Source organism: Pieris napi, chromosome 12 (genome assembly GCF_905475465.1).
Source record: "Pieris napi chromosome 12, ilPieNapi1.2, whole genome shotgun sequence".
In the NCBI taxonomy this organism is placed as follows: domain Eukaryota; kingdom Metazoa; phylum Arthropoda; class Insecta; order Lepidoptera; family Pieridae; genus Pieris; species Pieris napi.
The window spans coordinates 3,142,548-3,159,047 of record NC_062245.1 but is presented as its reverse complement, the minus strand read 5'-3'; the positions used below and the strand labels follow the sequence as shown (position 1 = coordinate 3,159,047).

The 16,500-nt window shown below is 33.8% G+C and overlaps 3 protein-coding genes and 1 long non-coding RNA gene across 4 annotated transcripts; 2 read left to right on the top strand and 2 right to left on the bottom strand.

Moving 5' to 3' along the window:
• Positions 1-65: 65 nt before the first annotated feature.
• LOC125054416 (DNA-directed RNA polymerase II subunit RPB3) lies at positions 66-1,081 on the bottom strand. The gene has a single exon (XM_047656299.1). It carries the CDS (start codon positions 934-936, stop codon positions 109-111), a length of 828 nt encoding a protein of 275 aa, XP_047512255.1. The 5' UTR covers positions 937-1,081; the 3' UTR covers positions 66-108.
• A 2,128-nt stretch (positions 1,082-3,209) lies between these two features.
• LOC125054432 lies at positions 3,210-6,367 on the bottom strand. The gene is made up of 2 exons (XR_007117707.1): positions 6,311-6,367; positions 3,210-3,448 (listed from the first exon to the last, which is right to left on the bottom strand). It is a non-coding gene; the product is annotated as an uncharacterized LOC125054432 (long non-coding RNA).
• On the top strand, positions 3,691-11,633 carry LOC125054428 (L-threonine ammonia-lyase). Its single transcript, XM_047656315.1, has 9 exons — positions 3,691-3,820; positions 4,691-4,804; positions 5,396-5,466; positions 5,543-5,830; positions 6,388-6,550; positions 7,041-7,196; positions 8,373-8,509; positions 9,770-9,995; positions 10,488-11,633. Exons 1-9 carry the CDS (start codon positions 3,794-3,796, stop codon positions 10,638-10,640), a joined length of 1,335 nt encoding a protein of 444 aa, XP_047512271.1. The 5' UTR covers positions 3,691-3,793; the 3' UTR covers positions 10,641-11,633.
• A 132-nt stretch (positions 11,634-11,765) lies between these two features.
• LOC125054426 (L-threonine dehydratase catabolic TdcB-like) lies at positions 11,766-16,472 on the top strand. Its single transcript, XM_047656314.1, has 9 exons — positions 11,766-11,995; positions 12,755-12,868; positions 12,988-13,058; positions 13,284-13,571; positions 14,083-14,245; positions 14,412-14,567; positions 15,060-15,196; positions 15,701-15,926; positions 16,192-16,472. Exons 1-9 carry the CDS (start codon positions 11,987-11,989, stop codon positions 16,363-16,365), a joined length of 1,338 nt encoding a protein of 445 aa, XP_047512270.1. The 5' UTR covers positions 11,766-11,986; the 3' UTR covers positions 16,366-16,472.
• Positions 16,473-16,500: the final 28 nt, after the last annotated feature.

Below are 16,500 nucleotides of genomic sequence, written 5' to 3'. Positions count from 1 at the left end.
TAATAATTGTTAATAAAATATGAGTAATAATATAATTACTATTTAGCGAAATGAAACAAATATAATTAATTTAATAGTATATTTCTCACAAGTTTCATTATCATTCATTCAATTAATCGCTAAAGCATCATTTTGAGCTTCTTGAGACAACTGTACTTGTAAATTCAATAGTTTATTTTTCAACACAACTATACCCATTAAAACAATATTTTCAGGTTTAAGAGCGCCTGCTGATTCAACATTATAAAAGAATTTATTTGGTTTAGCTTCCCAATTGAACTCCGCTTCATATTGGTCTTCATCTAATTCTGTATGCTCACTTTTAGGCCATTCATCTGGTTTTGGGAATAATGTATGCCTCATTGAATTATCAGGATCATATTCAAATGATACACCTGCTGTTGGGTTCCATTTAGCATGTTCTTTCCCAAAACCTTTCTTTGCATATGCTCGCAATTTTAGTTCCTGACCTTTTCTTAATTTTATGATAAGAATTTCATCCATCTCACCATAATCTGCTTGATCTTCATCCCTATGGCGAGATGTTACGGGCACAACCCTAGGATCACTTGACTTAAGATCTGCTGTAGTGACATGCCTTGTCTGCTCATCCGAGCACTTTACGTCTAAAGTAAACTCTACACTACAATCTGAACAAAAATCTGCACACATGCAATCTCTGGAATATCTTATTTTGTCAACGACTTCATCGGATATAAGAGGGATGAGACCGATGCGATGAGCAAGAAATTCGTCACTCAAAACGGTGGAGTTAGCCTCCAATTGCACCCAATCTATAGCCATCGTTGGAGTTTCCGCGATAAATACACGTCGCATACTATTTGCTACACTTAATTCTGTATCTTCAACAACAAACTTTACGTTATCATCAGTAAGCTCAGTAATATGGACAGAAGGTTGATTAGCGTACGGCATTTCTTTATCGGCATTTATAACATATAATCTGAATATTTGAATGTTGTTCTTATATAAAAAAATCTAAAAGACAATACTTATTCAAGCAAATCGCATTTTGGTAATAAATTATAAACACATTTCAAAATTTCACGGTCCACAGATGACTATTGACTATTTACTACAGTGTACAGTAAAGGTACAGACTTCTGGCACAGATTATATAGTCACAGCCCGTAGACTCACAGAACCTTATACAGCCTAATATATAGGTATTGTTGTACATTATTTAGAAACAACGCAAATACCTAATAGAAGTGTGAAACAACTGGCGAACAGAGTGGCTTTTCAGTGAACAGTGGAATCACAATAACGGTAAACATGTTTCGAATGATCCAGTTAACATGTAGTAAATATTAATTAATAGTGCTATAAAACAATTAACTCGAATGTAAAATATAGCCAAGTTTCCAAAAAATCCTAGTAAAATAAACGTAAAAGCACATTCACGTAAACGAAAGTAACGGATTGAATCTGTCAGTGTAATTTCTGTCAAAATCTACATTCATAATAGCGGTTCGCGTTTCGTTTCGCATGTTTGAAATACAATTCAACGAATTTCTATAGAATACACAAAAATATTTTTTTTTTATATACTTAGACGCAACTCTGGCAGTCAAAATTACTTGCAGGGGTTCCAATCAAGGTCCTCCGAGATACCTATATAATCAGTTTCAACAAATTCAGTATCGACGTATTAATAAATCCAACCCCTCGAATGTCAAGGGAAATACAAAAAGTGACTTAAAAAGAACTTCGAGATACATATAGAAAGAAAGAAAGAAAAAACTTTATTATACGCAATAACAGGATATTTATATAATAAGATTCAACTGTGGAAATTTCGACTTACAGAGGCACGATTTCTATGTGTATTTTTCGATTTGTAGGGTCGAATTGGAATAACAATTCAACTTAAGTTTTGTAGTACTTATATATTTTTACACATTAAAACGAATTACATATTAATTCAGTAAACTGAACACTAAAAAAATGTTGAATGTATTCATTCAATGCACGTGTGCAAGACAAAAACAATAGATTAGAAGCCTCGAACCCGAACATTCATTTTGGATTTTATTGCTATTATTTCGGGAAATTCCAAGTAAGACGTCATTATATTTTACTAACTCGCCTTACACGGAGTCTCCTTTTTGAAATTCTAGTTATAGAGTAGAAATATGTATTATCAATACTTATTCGTATGGAATAGTGCCGGCAGAAGTAAAAACTTATATTTTAACGTTGTGCATTTTCGATATTTTGGAATGGTTAGGGAATAATTTGCACGAATTGCTTTAATTATCAGCATAAAAGTACTATCTATGACTTATTGCGCTATCGTACACAAACATGACAATTTTTATTACATTAAATACGCCGCGCCAGCTGTCTACTCTCCATCTCTCCGTCTTACGAATTTTCGATCAGGTCACCTGTCCTGACGCGAGTTTAACAATTTTTACCCATTCCAAAAAAAGTGGACAACGCCGCTAAAGAAGTTTTCACTTCAAAAAATTAATAATAAATAAAAAATCGCTGTACCTCTGTAGTGGCACAAAACAGTAGAGAAGATTCATGAACATGAGGAACATTTTAATAATAATCATTTTTATTATATTATACTATAATATAGCATTCTTATTTATTGTAAAATGAACCAAGCGGCATCTATTTTTATACCTATGATTGTATACTGATAGGTACAGGTTCCTAAAGAAGGTTTAGGTGTGTCATTCATGATGCTATATATTATTTTATACACGGAATTATCGTAAGAGGCTTCGGTAAAATACACGAAATCAACGCGGACGGAAGCTGGTTTAAAATAATATTCTATATTTTAGGGAATTATGTTTTATTGTTTTTGTTAAACTATCTACATACCTAATTAATTAATTGAATATTATTAAACATAGTCTATCCAATTGCGTATAACGGAAATTTTCAACGAATCAAAGTCGTTAATTTATAACTCGACATCTTCGAAGTTGGTTGAAGGGGATTGCGTGTTTCTTTTCTCCGACTATTTTTTAATATTTTTTTTATAATCACAGCGTCTAAATTCTCAATAAACCTATTCAATATCCGAAATACAAAAATTATAAAGGATTTACTGTATTAGACATTATGTTATAAATCTTACTTTATGAACTAGTTTTTATTAAAATATTAAATTTCATATGTTCTATACTATTATTTGGAAACTTCGATACAAAAACTGAAAAAAAAAATTAAATCGCTTATTATGTCATAGTTTGTAGTCGAAACAGTCAAATTCTGGTGCATTCCCGAGGTCATGGTACGAATTTTCATACAAATTGAATAAACGAACTTTAATTACCAGTGAGGTTACCTGGACACATAAACTGGCTAGTTTATTCGACGTCATTGTATGAATAATGAATATGTATTTCAGTTCTAGGTTGTCAATAAGAGGCTCCGAATAAGAGCTCATGGTAGGCCCCCGGATCTGGAGATAGAATTTAATTACTATTTGCTTTGCCAAAAACTTTTTTTTTCTATTATATAATTTGGTCGTGTCACAATAAATAAAGCTCTTACAAAATAATAGATCTTACTTCCAATATAATGACATTATTTATACTCATTATATATGGTTATCTTAGAGGCAGGCATCTTTAAATTTATCGCGTTTTTATATTATCTCGTATAGTTCAAGAATATAATAAAAATTGAGTAAGCGCGAAGGACATTCAGTTGTTATAAGAAAACCGTACTGACCGGTCATTTGATAAAATTTATTCGAAATTGTGTTTTAATTTAGTAAAGCAGTAGCTTTAGGCAACAATTAAATATGGAACGCTACGACTGTTTCCAACCTGTAAGAAGACTTTATTACAATATATGATAATACTGATAAATGTGATCGTTATAATAATACCACATATCACCAAATGCGATACTAAAATGTTATACTGTTGTGAAAGTTTTTAATTTATTAAGTTAATCTGTGTTAGAACTATTCAAGGCAAATATGTAGCGTATTATTTTTACTACTTTTTCGTAGGTATTATCAAGCTCTCTCGTAGTTCAGGAACGTAGGAAACGTTTCGTTCGTTTTTTCTTGCAAATCCGAATAACACGAAAAATTATCTTTATTTTTCGGTGAAATCTCTATATATATAAAATTCTCGTGTCACAATGTTCGTTCTCATACGGCTCCGAAATGGCTCGATCGACTGAAAATAGGACAACATTTATTTTTCAACCCCCCCTCCTAAATGTTAAGGGTGGACCCCTAAATTTTATTTTTAGAAAAAACTTTTTGTTTTTTATAAATGTCACCCCGCTACGATCAACCCCTATTTTTTATTATAGTAGATAGTTGTTTTTATTGAACTAAAAAAATGTTTCCAAGTAACACTTAAGTACACCATGAGTTTTCAAAATATCTTTTAGAAGGTAGGAGACAAGATGCGGAGACATAGAAGCGGTCAACTTTAAACGTACATCATTGTTCAAATGAAAGTATTATATGAACTAAGTTCATGTTATATAGATGGGTTGACCTTAGGTAATCGTTAGGCCAACAAGTCAATATACTTATATTAATAATAATTATTTGTAAACTGAGACATCTGCTATCATTAATATATTTCCGACACCTTTGATCTTAGACATCATTAAATATAAGTGCTAATACTCATAGTCGCAGCTGTGGTCGTGGGGTTAATACGAAATGGTTTTCCAGACGATAGAGTATGATCCAATGTGCGATCAGGATAATCCTCAAAAAATATCCTTTGAGGATGTATCAGCGGCTGCATTCAGAATTCAAAGTGGGATCGTTAAGACGCCGTGCGTGGTGAGTGTTTTTTTTATAGATTTCCAAGAATAATAATACCATAAACATTACTAATTGTTCGCATTACTATATAAATTCTACGCTACTAGGTATTTGCGAATTTTACACTTCATTCGGCAAATTATGCCCGGCCCTAACATCACGTCATGAGCGTAGAACAATGTCGGATTTGAAAATATCCTAAATCCACTTTTTATCATATTTGGTTACTACATTGACTAATTATTACGGCTACGTCAAAAAAATCTATGTGTTTTAAATTTCAAATTAATCGAAAAGTGACTGACGGATTTGATAGAAGCATGTGATTTTTCTAAGTACTGTGTAATTTAATGTTATTATTTTTATTTTGTTTCAAAACTAACCCTTTTGTTTGCTTGTATGCCAATTTTCATTATAACAGAATAGGAATTAAAATATTTATGACAAAAAATAACATGATTATATTATTTTAAATTGGCTGCCCTGTAAAGTTAACTATTTGTCAGATCCGACTATTCTACGACTATGACGATCAATGTAACAGATGCAAAAATGCCCATTGGTAGACAGTCGATTTTATACCTACCTACATAAATTGTTTTGTTACAGAAATCTCACATGTCAAACATATATGGTATGGACATATTCCTCAAAAATGACTTTCTGCAGTACACTGGGAGGTAATTAATATATAAATATTATTCAAATAGTAAATTGAATGTATTTAAATTATAGGTAAAATCTTTCCAATTTTAGCTTTAAAGAACGCGGTGCTCGTAACGCGTTGCTCTTACTTCCGCCGGAAGCCAAAAGTCGTGGTGTGATATCCGCTTCCCTTGGAAATCACTCCCAAGGCTTAAGCTACCATGCCCACCAGTTGAACATACCCACCACCGTGGTGATGCCAAACGTTGCGCCCATTATGAAGATTGAGAATTGTCGGTCGTACGGCGCGAAAGTAATCGTACACGGCCATGACATGAAGGAAGCAAAATACCACGCAATGACGCTGGCAAAAGAGAAAGGGCTTACATACATTAATGGGTAAGTGAGCGGTTCTTGAATAGCCCTGGGATAAGGCATAATTACTTTGCAATGACTTATAAGAACATGTTAATCAGAGCTTAAAATTATAATTCTGTGGGTACAACCATAAAATTATTTCCTTGCATCTGAAGAGGTTTTTTCTAAACCGTTTAATCTTTTAATAGTTCTTATAATAATTATAATGAATTTTAGAACTTTAAAAAAACAGTGAAGCCCTTGCTTCTTGTTATTATTACTATAGAGTGAGTAGTAGATAGTAGTAGGTATTTAAAGTAAGGAATTTGGCAAGCCCATATTTATTAAGTAATAAAACCTTGCTTACTTTAATATTAGTCTTTAAAACTGACTATAGATTATTAATGAACAACCGGTTTAAAGAAACTTTATTTCCCAAGATTTACATTCACTTAGTGAGAAATTTTAGAGGCTAGTAATGTACATAATAATCGATTGTTAATTCTTTTAACTGTGCCGTACCGTGCACAAAGCCTTTTTCAAATTCGAAGCTAGGTCTTGCATGTCTAGGTAATGATCGTATGTCATTAAATACACAGATATGACCATCCCCACATTATGGCTGGACAGGGGACAGTGGGGTTAGAAATCCTTGAACAAGTCCCCGATGTCGACGCCATTTTGGTTCCCGTTGGGGGAGGAGGCTTACTGGCGGGAGTTGCTACTGCTGTCAAACATCTTAAACCTCATGTTCTTATATATGTATGTCCTCGTGTTGGTTTAATGTTTTTAAGTCTGATTTATTTATATTATACCTGTGCTCGAGTAATACTATCCTTTATTAGCTTACTTACTGTGTGTGGTAATGAAGATAATATTTCTTGAGTAAAATAATTAGCATGACATAAGTTAATTACAGTATATAGCAAAAACATAATTGCAACTGCATCAAACACGTTATAAATGTACAAGATAGATAAAATTAATCTCTTGCGTCTCGCTTATTTAACCCTTTTCGTGTCAGCCATGCGATTCTGTAACTCACTTTTCGAACTCACACAGCGGTTTTTGCATCGGCGGTCGCTCTCAAAGCTCTGATAAACAATAAACTACAAGCTCCCACCTTTTCAAAATGCCAAATCATAAAATGACTGCTTCACGACTGATTTGAGAGCGACCGTCGCGAATCGCAGAGCAGTTTTACAATTTTATTAAGCGTGAATAAGATAAATTATTTTTATATTTATTTTAGGGTGTGGAAACAGAAAAGTGCCCTAGTATGGAGGAGGCGATTCGTCAAGAATCCCCAAAGTGTGTGGAGATCCGATCAACGCTGGCAGACGGTCTTGCCGTACCGACCGTTGGGTTTAACGCCTTTTTCACTGTCAAATCACTTATTGATAAGATGGTATGTACCGATACATCAATAATTTTGTACATCTAGGAAAACAACCAATGCAGTACACATATTTATACACATACTCTGTTCTATGTTCGCATTTAACACTCGCTCGTGAAGGAAATTGTGAGGGAATCGACATGCCACAGACCCAATGTCGCCGGAGTGTGTCATTTATACAAAAGCTATAGTGATCACTAAACATTAAATAATTTTTTTTACCGTCCGATTTTGTCCGATAACTTTCTATGGACATCAGAGGCCCACATTTTTGCATGTACCTTTTTAAATGTAAGGTGTCGTAATTAAAATTCGTTCATTCGATGATACGATAAATAATATTTAATGTTTATATTAAATAGAAATTTAATCATATAATCTTATGCGCATTTCAAAGCGTCGCATAATAACTCATAATATTATTATTATAATAGTAGATAATTATAATCAATTTTATTATTTAATTATTATTATTGTTGATATTTTAAGATGGTTTACACTAACTTTGAACTTAAAAATCTGATAAACAGCTTATGCAAAACATTACACAAATTAAATTCGACTATCATGAACTATTCAGCTACTATGAAGTTCGCATAAAATAATTATTATAATGGATACCAAAAATAACATGAATTTTGACTTTGACTGTGAGTCGTAAAGAGTGAAAAATTACTATATAGACCCGGTGTTATATAAAAATCACGATGCGAACAAATTTACGTTATACATATACGTACATAATTAAGTTGCGTGTAACAACATGTTTTCTAGGAAGAAACAGATCTGACCAGGGCTGCTTTATTTCTTTCTCTACTACAGAAAGATTTTTTTTTTTTAATTTAATGAGGCGGTTACTTCTATTCGACATTCTTTAGTATTTTTATAGGGCCATTTTTTTATAAATAGACCCATGAAACAATAATTTGTTACAGCATTAAACGAACTCACAATAAAAATAAGTTAAGGCCTTCCGTTTCACACATTTTTTCGTTTCCAAATCCAAATTTGAGACATCGTCGATTTCCTAACGCATAGAGGCAGAAAGTGCATTGGTGCATAGCCGAGGATCGAACAAACGACCTCACGGATGAGAGTCGCACGCTGAAGCCACACAGATCATTAAACTCACTCACATAAAACCATGTTCTACAAATTCATAGAAGCTAAAAAATGTGTTTCAAGATTACCGTGAACGAAGACTGGCTAGCCAGAGCCATACTGCGGCTAGTGGAACAAGAGAAGTATGTTGTTGAAGGTGGTGGTGCGGTCGGAGTAGCAGCCATCATGGCTGGTCTTGTACCAGACCTTGCCGGCAAGAAGTAAGTCTCCGTTTTTGCACATAACACTTTCCCTCACACTGAATTTTAATAGGGCTCGTAATTTGATAGATTTTATTTATTTATTTATACTTTATTACCTTATTCAAAAACAACCTTATACAACAAAAAATCAGGTTACAAAAGTTATAAGGCAGCGGGCGGCCTTATCGCTAACAAGCGATTTCTTCCAGGCAACCCTAATGTGGAACAATGAAAAAGAATCATGTACAGAGGGGAGAGTCCAAGCAATGCAAAAATAATTAACAATAACGATTTTTTTTATTTATACAAAAAAAAAACAATTTATTTACACCGTTTTCACTAAACCACACTGGTTCTTTTCATCACGGTGTTAACACAATTTGCCAGACAGAGACAAAATAGTTAAAAGAATGAAACTAGATCGATTTAGTTTTTATGAAAAATGTGGTTATTATAAGTTACACCACGTAATGTCTAACTGAAATAATATTTTGGCGTTTTAATTTATAGTTTTATTCCTTCTTCTTTTATTCAGAGTCGTGATTAAACGCCAAGTACTCCCGTCTATCAAAAACTTATTGTATTTGTCGGACAGTTTGGAGTTGTGTACAGAAGTCGATTTATAATTCAGCCTTAAAAACAAATAATTTCAACAATCAGAATCATCAAGCTTGCAATGCAATACCCATAACGATTCCAATTTTAATATTCAGTAAAACGGGCCATAGACGGACCGCATGGTGCAGTCAAGACCGACTGCAATATGCGGTTTGCTCAGGAACTGCTCGAGCGGTCCATGTATTGCGAATATGAATTTAGCAAACTGCAGATCGCCGTGCGGCGACCGCATATTGCAGTCGGTCTTGACTGCAACATGCGGTCCGTCTATGGCCCGCTTTACAAGTTTACGACATCACACTGCGACTGCGACATAAGTGTGACCCGGAGGTTTTATCAGTCACTATCAGTTATTCGATGTTTATATAGTTTCAAGTGATTTACACTAATTATATTACATTTAATGTCAGTCTATTTTTATGTGCTTCTCATCCTATATTATTATCTATCACGCAAACAAACCCCACCCCTTACACGATAAAATAATATAAAGTTTTGCGAAACACGTGTCCGACATCCAGTAATTAATATTTTATTGATAATAAGCGTTGACCTGTAATGATCTCTTAATTCTAATAATATAAAATTAAAATGGTGACTAATTTTGAACCGCCATGTAATAAATACGTAAAAAGAAATGTATCAAATATTTTCTTTCAGGGTGGTCTGCATACTATCAGGTGGTAACATCGATACAACAATATTAGGTCGTTGTTTGGAACGAGGTTTGGCAGCTGAGCAGCGGTTGGTAAAATTCAAAGTGACTGTCAGTGATCGACCGGGTGGAATCGCAGAGCTTTGCAAGCTTTTAGCTTCTTTGGGAGTGTCAATAAAGGACATCATGCAGGAACGCGCTTGGGTGTATGGAGATATATTTAGTGTTAGGGTGAGTTTGGCTATATATAAATATATGGTACATCTTATTAATTCGAAATATCCACTAGAACTACAATATAGTATGGAAAAACGACTTTACTTTATAAAAATTTACTTACAACACAAAAGAAAATGTTTTGAACCTAACACAGAACTATTAATATATTAATATTTATTATACAACTTTAAATGTTTATTTTATTTTTGTTAATTAGAAAGTATTAAGTATTAGACTTTCGATGTTCTTTTTATCATATAGATAATGATTTAGACAGTGCTATTATTCGATATATATATTCATCGATTCATTTATCATCTTTAATTTGAATTAAAATTCAAAATAATTGGTCTTTATTTGTAATACATATATTATTTGTCTATTTAATAAGATTGCACGCAAACTGGATAATAATCTTAAAAATGTATTAATTAGTAATTTAAAGTAATTTCATTGCAACGTCAAAATCTCAAACATAGTCAAGTTTGTAATTTTTTTTTACAGGTAAAAGTAGTATGTGAAACAAGAGGACCAGATCACATGGGACAACTGCGAACTGTGATAATGAACACATACAAAGAGTGGTGTTTTGCGCAAGAATTTGAAGGTCGTGATCGATGCGCAAGTACAGATTCGCTAGATGACGTTTCCCATTAGGAACGTCTCCTAGTACCGTAGTAGTTTTGAGAACATTTGATATTATCATAGCGGTCATACACGTTATATAAAATAAGAAAAACATAAATATTTTGTTTCGGAAAAAGCCCGCAATTATTCGACCAGCCTTGTGATTCTGTAACTCGCTTTTCGAACTCTAACAGCGGTTTTCGCAGCGGCGGTCGCGCTCAAATCAGTCGTGAAGCAGTCATTTTACGATTTGGCATTCTGATAAACTACAAGCTCCCTCCGCTTGTCAAGACGTAATGTGAAATTGCTTAACAGAATACCATGAGATTCCAAAAATGAAGTGAGTGACGAAAGGAGCGTTGTTAGTGCGAGGTGAACTCACGGATTAACAAAATCGCACGGCAGTTCATTAAAGTAAAAAAAAAAATCTTGGCCTTTGAGTAATCAATTTAAAATTTTTACTATCTACTGGACTGTCAATTAAAAAACCAACAACATGTAGGTCGGGGCCTAAGATTTCTGAATCTATTTCGTTATCATTTGATTTTGTAATAGGCCACAGTCTTCTGTGCCTAACACACCCCGTTGACTTTTTGGGTCTTAGGCATGCCGGCTTCCTAACATGGTCATTCACATTACCAACGAGTGTTAAATGCGCACATAGACAGCAAGACCGAGCACTGCCGAGGTTGGAACCTACGACCTCAGGGGTGAGAGTCATTCAATAAAGCCTCTCAGTGTTAATAATGTATACATGATTCTCACCAAGCTCACAACCAATTTTCAGCTCTATTATAAACTACTAAGGGTAAGTATATTTCTATCTCTTAAGTCTTGATCTTAAAAAAAAAAATTATTCAAGACTTATTAAATGATCCGACGCAGGCGTCGATCCAAAAAGTACGTTTGGAAATTTATCGTTTAAAAACGACCTAATAGTAATTAATTGTACCACAAAATATTATTTAGTAATGTATGCAAACAATTTTATCTGTGATTTCAAATAAATTAAATAAATACAAATATTTGTCTTTTTTTAAATAATGATGTATAATATTGAACAGCCAATGTGATTTCCTTTCCATTTACTAATAAAAAGAACTTCATTCCTCTATAAATGCTTCATCAAGTGGTTTTAAAATAAACATCTCTACGCAGAAGTAGCATAGTAAGAAATATAGTCACTTTTAAACTTCCCAATAACATCATTGTTAATACTGGCTGATAGCACATGCGTCAAAATAAATCAACGACGAATTATGACACACATCAAACTCTAAAATGTATGTAGGCTTTTGGAATATCTAAATAATTTAATTCAGTTTAAACATGATACAAAATTCCTTGTTTATATAATACAAAACACAATTTCCACAATGCAAGACGTAAGTATAATATATTGTTATCATCTTGTTCAAACATCAGATCTCACATTTCTGCACGGTTCATTAATCTTTTTTTTTTCTTTATAAAGTGGCAAGGTAGTACGAAAGAGTACCCTTACTATATTCCTCCTCACTATATTTCCTTTCGCCGTACGAGTAACTTAAGGCATCTAGAAGATAAAACTTTAAGCTTTAAACGGAATTCTCACGACTTGAGGGTTGAAAACAGCAATATTCACGATAATTGGGGCTATCAATATATTGTGACAAATACAAAATCTACATTAAATAGGTTTTGTGTATACTGACGCGATATATTTGTTAGTGATGATTGTAATGATTAAAGCAGTAGTGGCCGGGTGTTCTACCTGAGCTCGTCAAAGTAGTAGGTAAATATGCGTGGGTCAAATATTGGGTTGGGCCTTAAAATCGGTCACCCGAATCTGATTGGAACACCTCCAAGTGATTTTTACTGCCGGAAATGCGTCTTAAGTATTTTTATAAAGTTTTGTGATTAATGTATTGAAATTTGTAAACAATCCGCCATTTTCTACTTTTCTATTGGTTATAAGAGATGTGACATTCTCGGTAAATTAATCGATTGTTTTTTAGCGTGAAAAATCTATGAATAAAAATAATCGATTTTAGTTAGTTTAATTGATAGCTGTCAAGGCCCACGAGACGCAACAGCGAGATTTTAATTTAAAAATAGTCAGAGCTTTAGTTAATAGTTTATAGTTACTATTACATGTGTCGTAGGACGTAGAATTTGACGAGTTCTGCGACCCTAACAATCCACGAAAAATTAAATATGACGACATACTGGCTGCATCGAAAAGAATTGCTGGATTTGTTGTAAAGACGTCCTGCACGGTTAGTATTCTAGTTTATCGCTTTCCAAATCTAACTAACGTCTGTAAATATACATCTTCTTATTATTTCAATAAAAAAACAAAAATTAAGATATTTTCAATGAACAAAATATATTTCAGAGGGCACTTATGTCTGACAGACTTGGGATGGAAATTTATCTTAAACAAGAATTCATGCAATACACTGGATGGTAAACTTTTGTATACTTTACCAAATTCACTGATTTTAGACCCATCATATCGGCTAGGTTAGGGAGATAGTACGCCTGATTGGTAACTTAGAATCATTTTTAAATTTTATCTTGCGAAGTATTAAAATTATAACCTTATCTGTTGTACTAGTCGTGATTAAATATAGTTTCGATGATATGATGTTGTAGTCAATGTAATGCCAAGTTCCGTGTTTATATTTTCAGTTTTAAAGAGCGAGGTGTAAGAAACACCCTAATGTTACTTAACGACGAACAAAAAAGAGCTGGCGTGATAGCAGCCTCGACTGGTAACCACGGATTGTCTCTCGCCTACCATTCAACACTTATGGGAATCCCTTGTATAATTGTAATGCCAATACAGGCACCTATCACGAAGATTTCTAAATGTGAAAAATTTGGTGCAAAGCTATTACTACATGGCAATAATATTGCCGAAGCGAAACGCTTTGGAATGGGTATAGCTAAGGAAAAGAAAATGCGATATGTTAATGGGTATGACGCACCGATAATTTTTTACTAAACGACCTTTGCTAAAGCAATGGTCGGTAGCTGCGAAATTTTTACATAAGCATAATGGATTAACCTAGTTAATGATACATGAAGAAAATACTTGTCTTGATTTTTTGACGTGATAACGTCTTTAAAATCGTTTTAGTCGGGTGACATGTTCAGAAACTTGTGTCACACCAAAACCTCACGAGCACGATCGCAGGTATAACGAGAGAGAGACGGACCGATCTCCCGTCTCATCTCGAGCGCTGCCAGTCATTCCGTGAATGTATGAAGAAAAATGTATATCATAGTCGAATAAGTAAACTTGTCATTTTACACCCGAAATTTATCATCAAAAGTGTGAATAAAACGATAGATGTAATTTAAAATTTGAAAAAAATTTTATCTTCATTAATTCCTTACTTCCCAAAAACTTATATCACCAATAAGACGTTATCACGTAAACATCTCGATCGTAAACATACTTTACAAACAACCAATATTTTTTCAGCTATGATCATCCTCATGTTATAGACGGTCAAGGAACTATAGGTATTGAAATAATGGAACAAGTTCAAGGAGTAGATGCGGTTTTAGTCCCTGTTGGAGGTGGCAGTTTGGCTTGCGGCATTGCAGTTGCTGTGAAACATTTGAAACCGGATGCTGAAGTCTATGTAACGTCTCACATATTTACGCCTTTTCTTAGATTCTTTAGCATACCGCATGCTTAAGACTTTCCATCTTCAGTCGATGATTTATTATATGAAATCCGTGGCCTACCTCATCTACTGAAAAACATGAAATTACATAATTAAAATTCAGTCACGATTCAATTTACAGGGAATTTGTACAGAAAAAGCCTGTAGTATGGTCGAAGCTTTGAAAAAAAATGAGAGAGTAGCTATAACAATCGATTCAACAATAGCTGATGGGTTAGCTGTTAACATGGTCGGCGTAAATACGTTTTACAATTTAAAAGGTCTTATGGATAAAATGGTTAGTGCTCTTTCTCGTGTGGATTAAATTAATTTTCTTACAAATAACATTATTCTGTATATATCTATGTATTAACTCATAAACGATAACAATTGTAAAATACTTATCATAAAATTCCAGCAGCGGTCGGGTAAAAATCATTTGAATAAGACTAAGAAATTTAGCAATATTAATAAAACTTATGCGTTAACTAACTTTTACTAAGATTTACTCAATTATCAAAATAATCCGGTAAAACCACTTGTGAAAGTTAGTTTCTTCTGCATAAAATATTTATATTTAAATTTTATTGGTAATGTTATAAATAACACTAAATTTTAACAATAAAATAAAAAGCTTTACAAATGTCAGCAGTGCATTGGTCCTTCAAATCAACCGCTAAATGTGTTTAATATAGTAGAGAATTAATATATAGAGAAGTATGAAGATATATAAATTAATGAGGGTTTTTTATTACAACTTTATATTAAAATCAATATTATGTTCACAAAGGTGGTCGTTAAAGAAGATTGGGTAGCTCGTGCTATAATGCACGTCGTTGAGGAGGAAAGATTTGTGGTTGAAGGCGGTGCTGCAGTCACCATTGCATCAATCATGGCGGGATTGTTTCCGAACCTCAAAGGGAAAAAGTTAGCATATCTTACTGTATAAAAATAAGTCGGGTTTTCCTTCCTGACGCTATAACTCCAGAACGCGCGAACCGATTTCCACGGTTTTGCATTCGTTGGAAAGGTCTCGGGCTCCGTGAGGTTTATAGCAAAGAAAATTCAGGGAAATTTTCAACAGAAAAGCGGGATCACCAAACGAAATGTTACATAAAACGAAGCCATCTGGAGGCGAAACGGAGTTCGCCGGGTTTGCTAGTTTTGAATAAAGTTGACTGTAGAACTTTGGCGATCCAGAGTTAGAACTACATATTATAAACCTTGATCTTATATTACTGCTATCATTAGTTAGTCAATCATTCGTTGTTCTATGTAGCAATATCAAAAGTTACCCATTAATTCTTTTAAAACCCTTTTCTAGATTTTCTTGAATCATATATTTTACAGGTGATTTTAAACTTTTGCAATAATCATCATTGCAAAAATCTATTGTATTTTGATATAGTTCAAGATGAGATTATTTTACAGAGTTGTCTGTGTTCTAAGTGGTGGTAACATCGATACAACAATTCTTGCCCGGGCCTTAGAGCGTGGGATGGCTGCTGAAGGACGACTAGTTAAATTCAAAGTAACCGTCACCGATCGTCCTGGAGGTATGGCAGAGTTATGTGGAATGATGGCAAACCTGGGAGTAACACTTCGGGATTGTATTCCTGAGAGAGCTTGGGTCAAAGGAGACATCTTTAGCTGTGAGGTGAGCATTTGTGCGTCAATATAGTGGAGGATAGGTTTGCAACGTGCCTGCGCATTCGGTAAAGGAACAACACAACGTGAAAAATACCACGCTAAGTCCCAAAAGTCGACGATGCAACATCAACAGGATGGCGATCTCTTTATAGGCGTGCCTATAAAGTGCCCAGAAATCGGAGGCCAAATTTGAGCATAAAAGATGCTACTGTTTGAATGTATAGTTGTCTTACATCTTCTACATTTTATTATAGAAATTTATTATGTTTCAGCTTAAAGTAATAGCTGAAACCAGGGGTTGGGACCACACTAAAGAACTTGTTGAACAAGTAAAGAAACAATTCAAGCATTATTACTTCCCAGAAATGGGTGATAGTCAGGCAAAATCTCCAGGTGCCCGACGCGGACCATGTTTGGCGCCCAACCCAGTTTGTATGCAGAAATAGTGTTTTCCGTGTTTCCATAAAGTAACTGATATATATTTTAATGAATAAACAATTTTATATAAAAAAAACTTGTTACATCTTGTTTATAAATAAGATATAAACGTGTAGACATTGGTTTTATTGAGCAGATTAATC

What these genes read in the sequence shown, in the direction of transcription:
- LOC125054428 (XM_047656315.1), top strand. Translation starts at nt 3,794, where the DNA reads ATGGAACGCTACGACTGTTTCCAACCT. An exon ending in TCGTTAAGACGCCGTGCGTG is followed by an intron (nt 4,805 to 5,395) that starts GTGAGTGTTTTT and finishes GTTTTGTTACAG; the next exon opens with AAATCTCACATGTCAAACAT. An exon ending in TTTCTGCAGTACACTGGGAG is followed by an intron (nt 5,467 to 5,542) that starts GTAATTAATATA and finishes TTCCAATTTTAG; the next exon opens with CTTTAAAGAACGCGGTGCTC.
- LOC125054426 (XM_047656314.1), top strand. An exon ending in AACCGGATGCTGAAGTCTAT is followed by an intron (nt 14,246 to 14,411) that starts GTAACGTCTCAC and finishes TTCAATTTACAG; the next exon opens with GGAATTTGTACAGAAAAAGC. An exon ending in AAGGTCTTATGGATAAAATG is followed by an intron (nt 14,568 to 15,059) that starts GTTAGTGCTCTT and finishes ATGTTCACAAAG; the next exon opens with GTGGTCGTTAAAGAAGATTG.
- LOC125054416 (XM_047656299.1), bottom strand. Translation starts at nt 936, where the DNA reads ATGCCGTACGCTAATCAACCTTCTGTCCATATTACTGAGCTTACTGAT.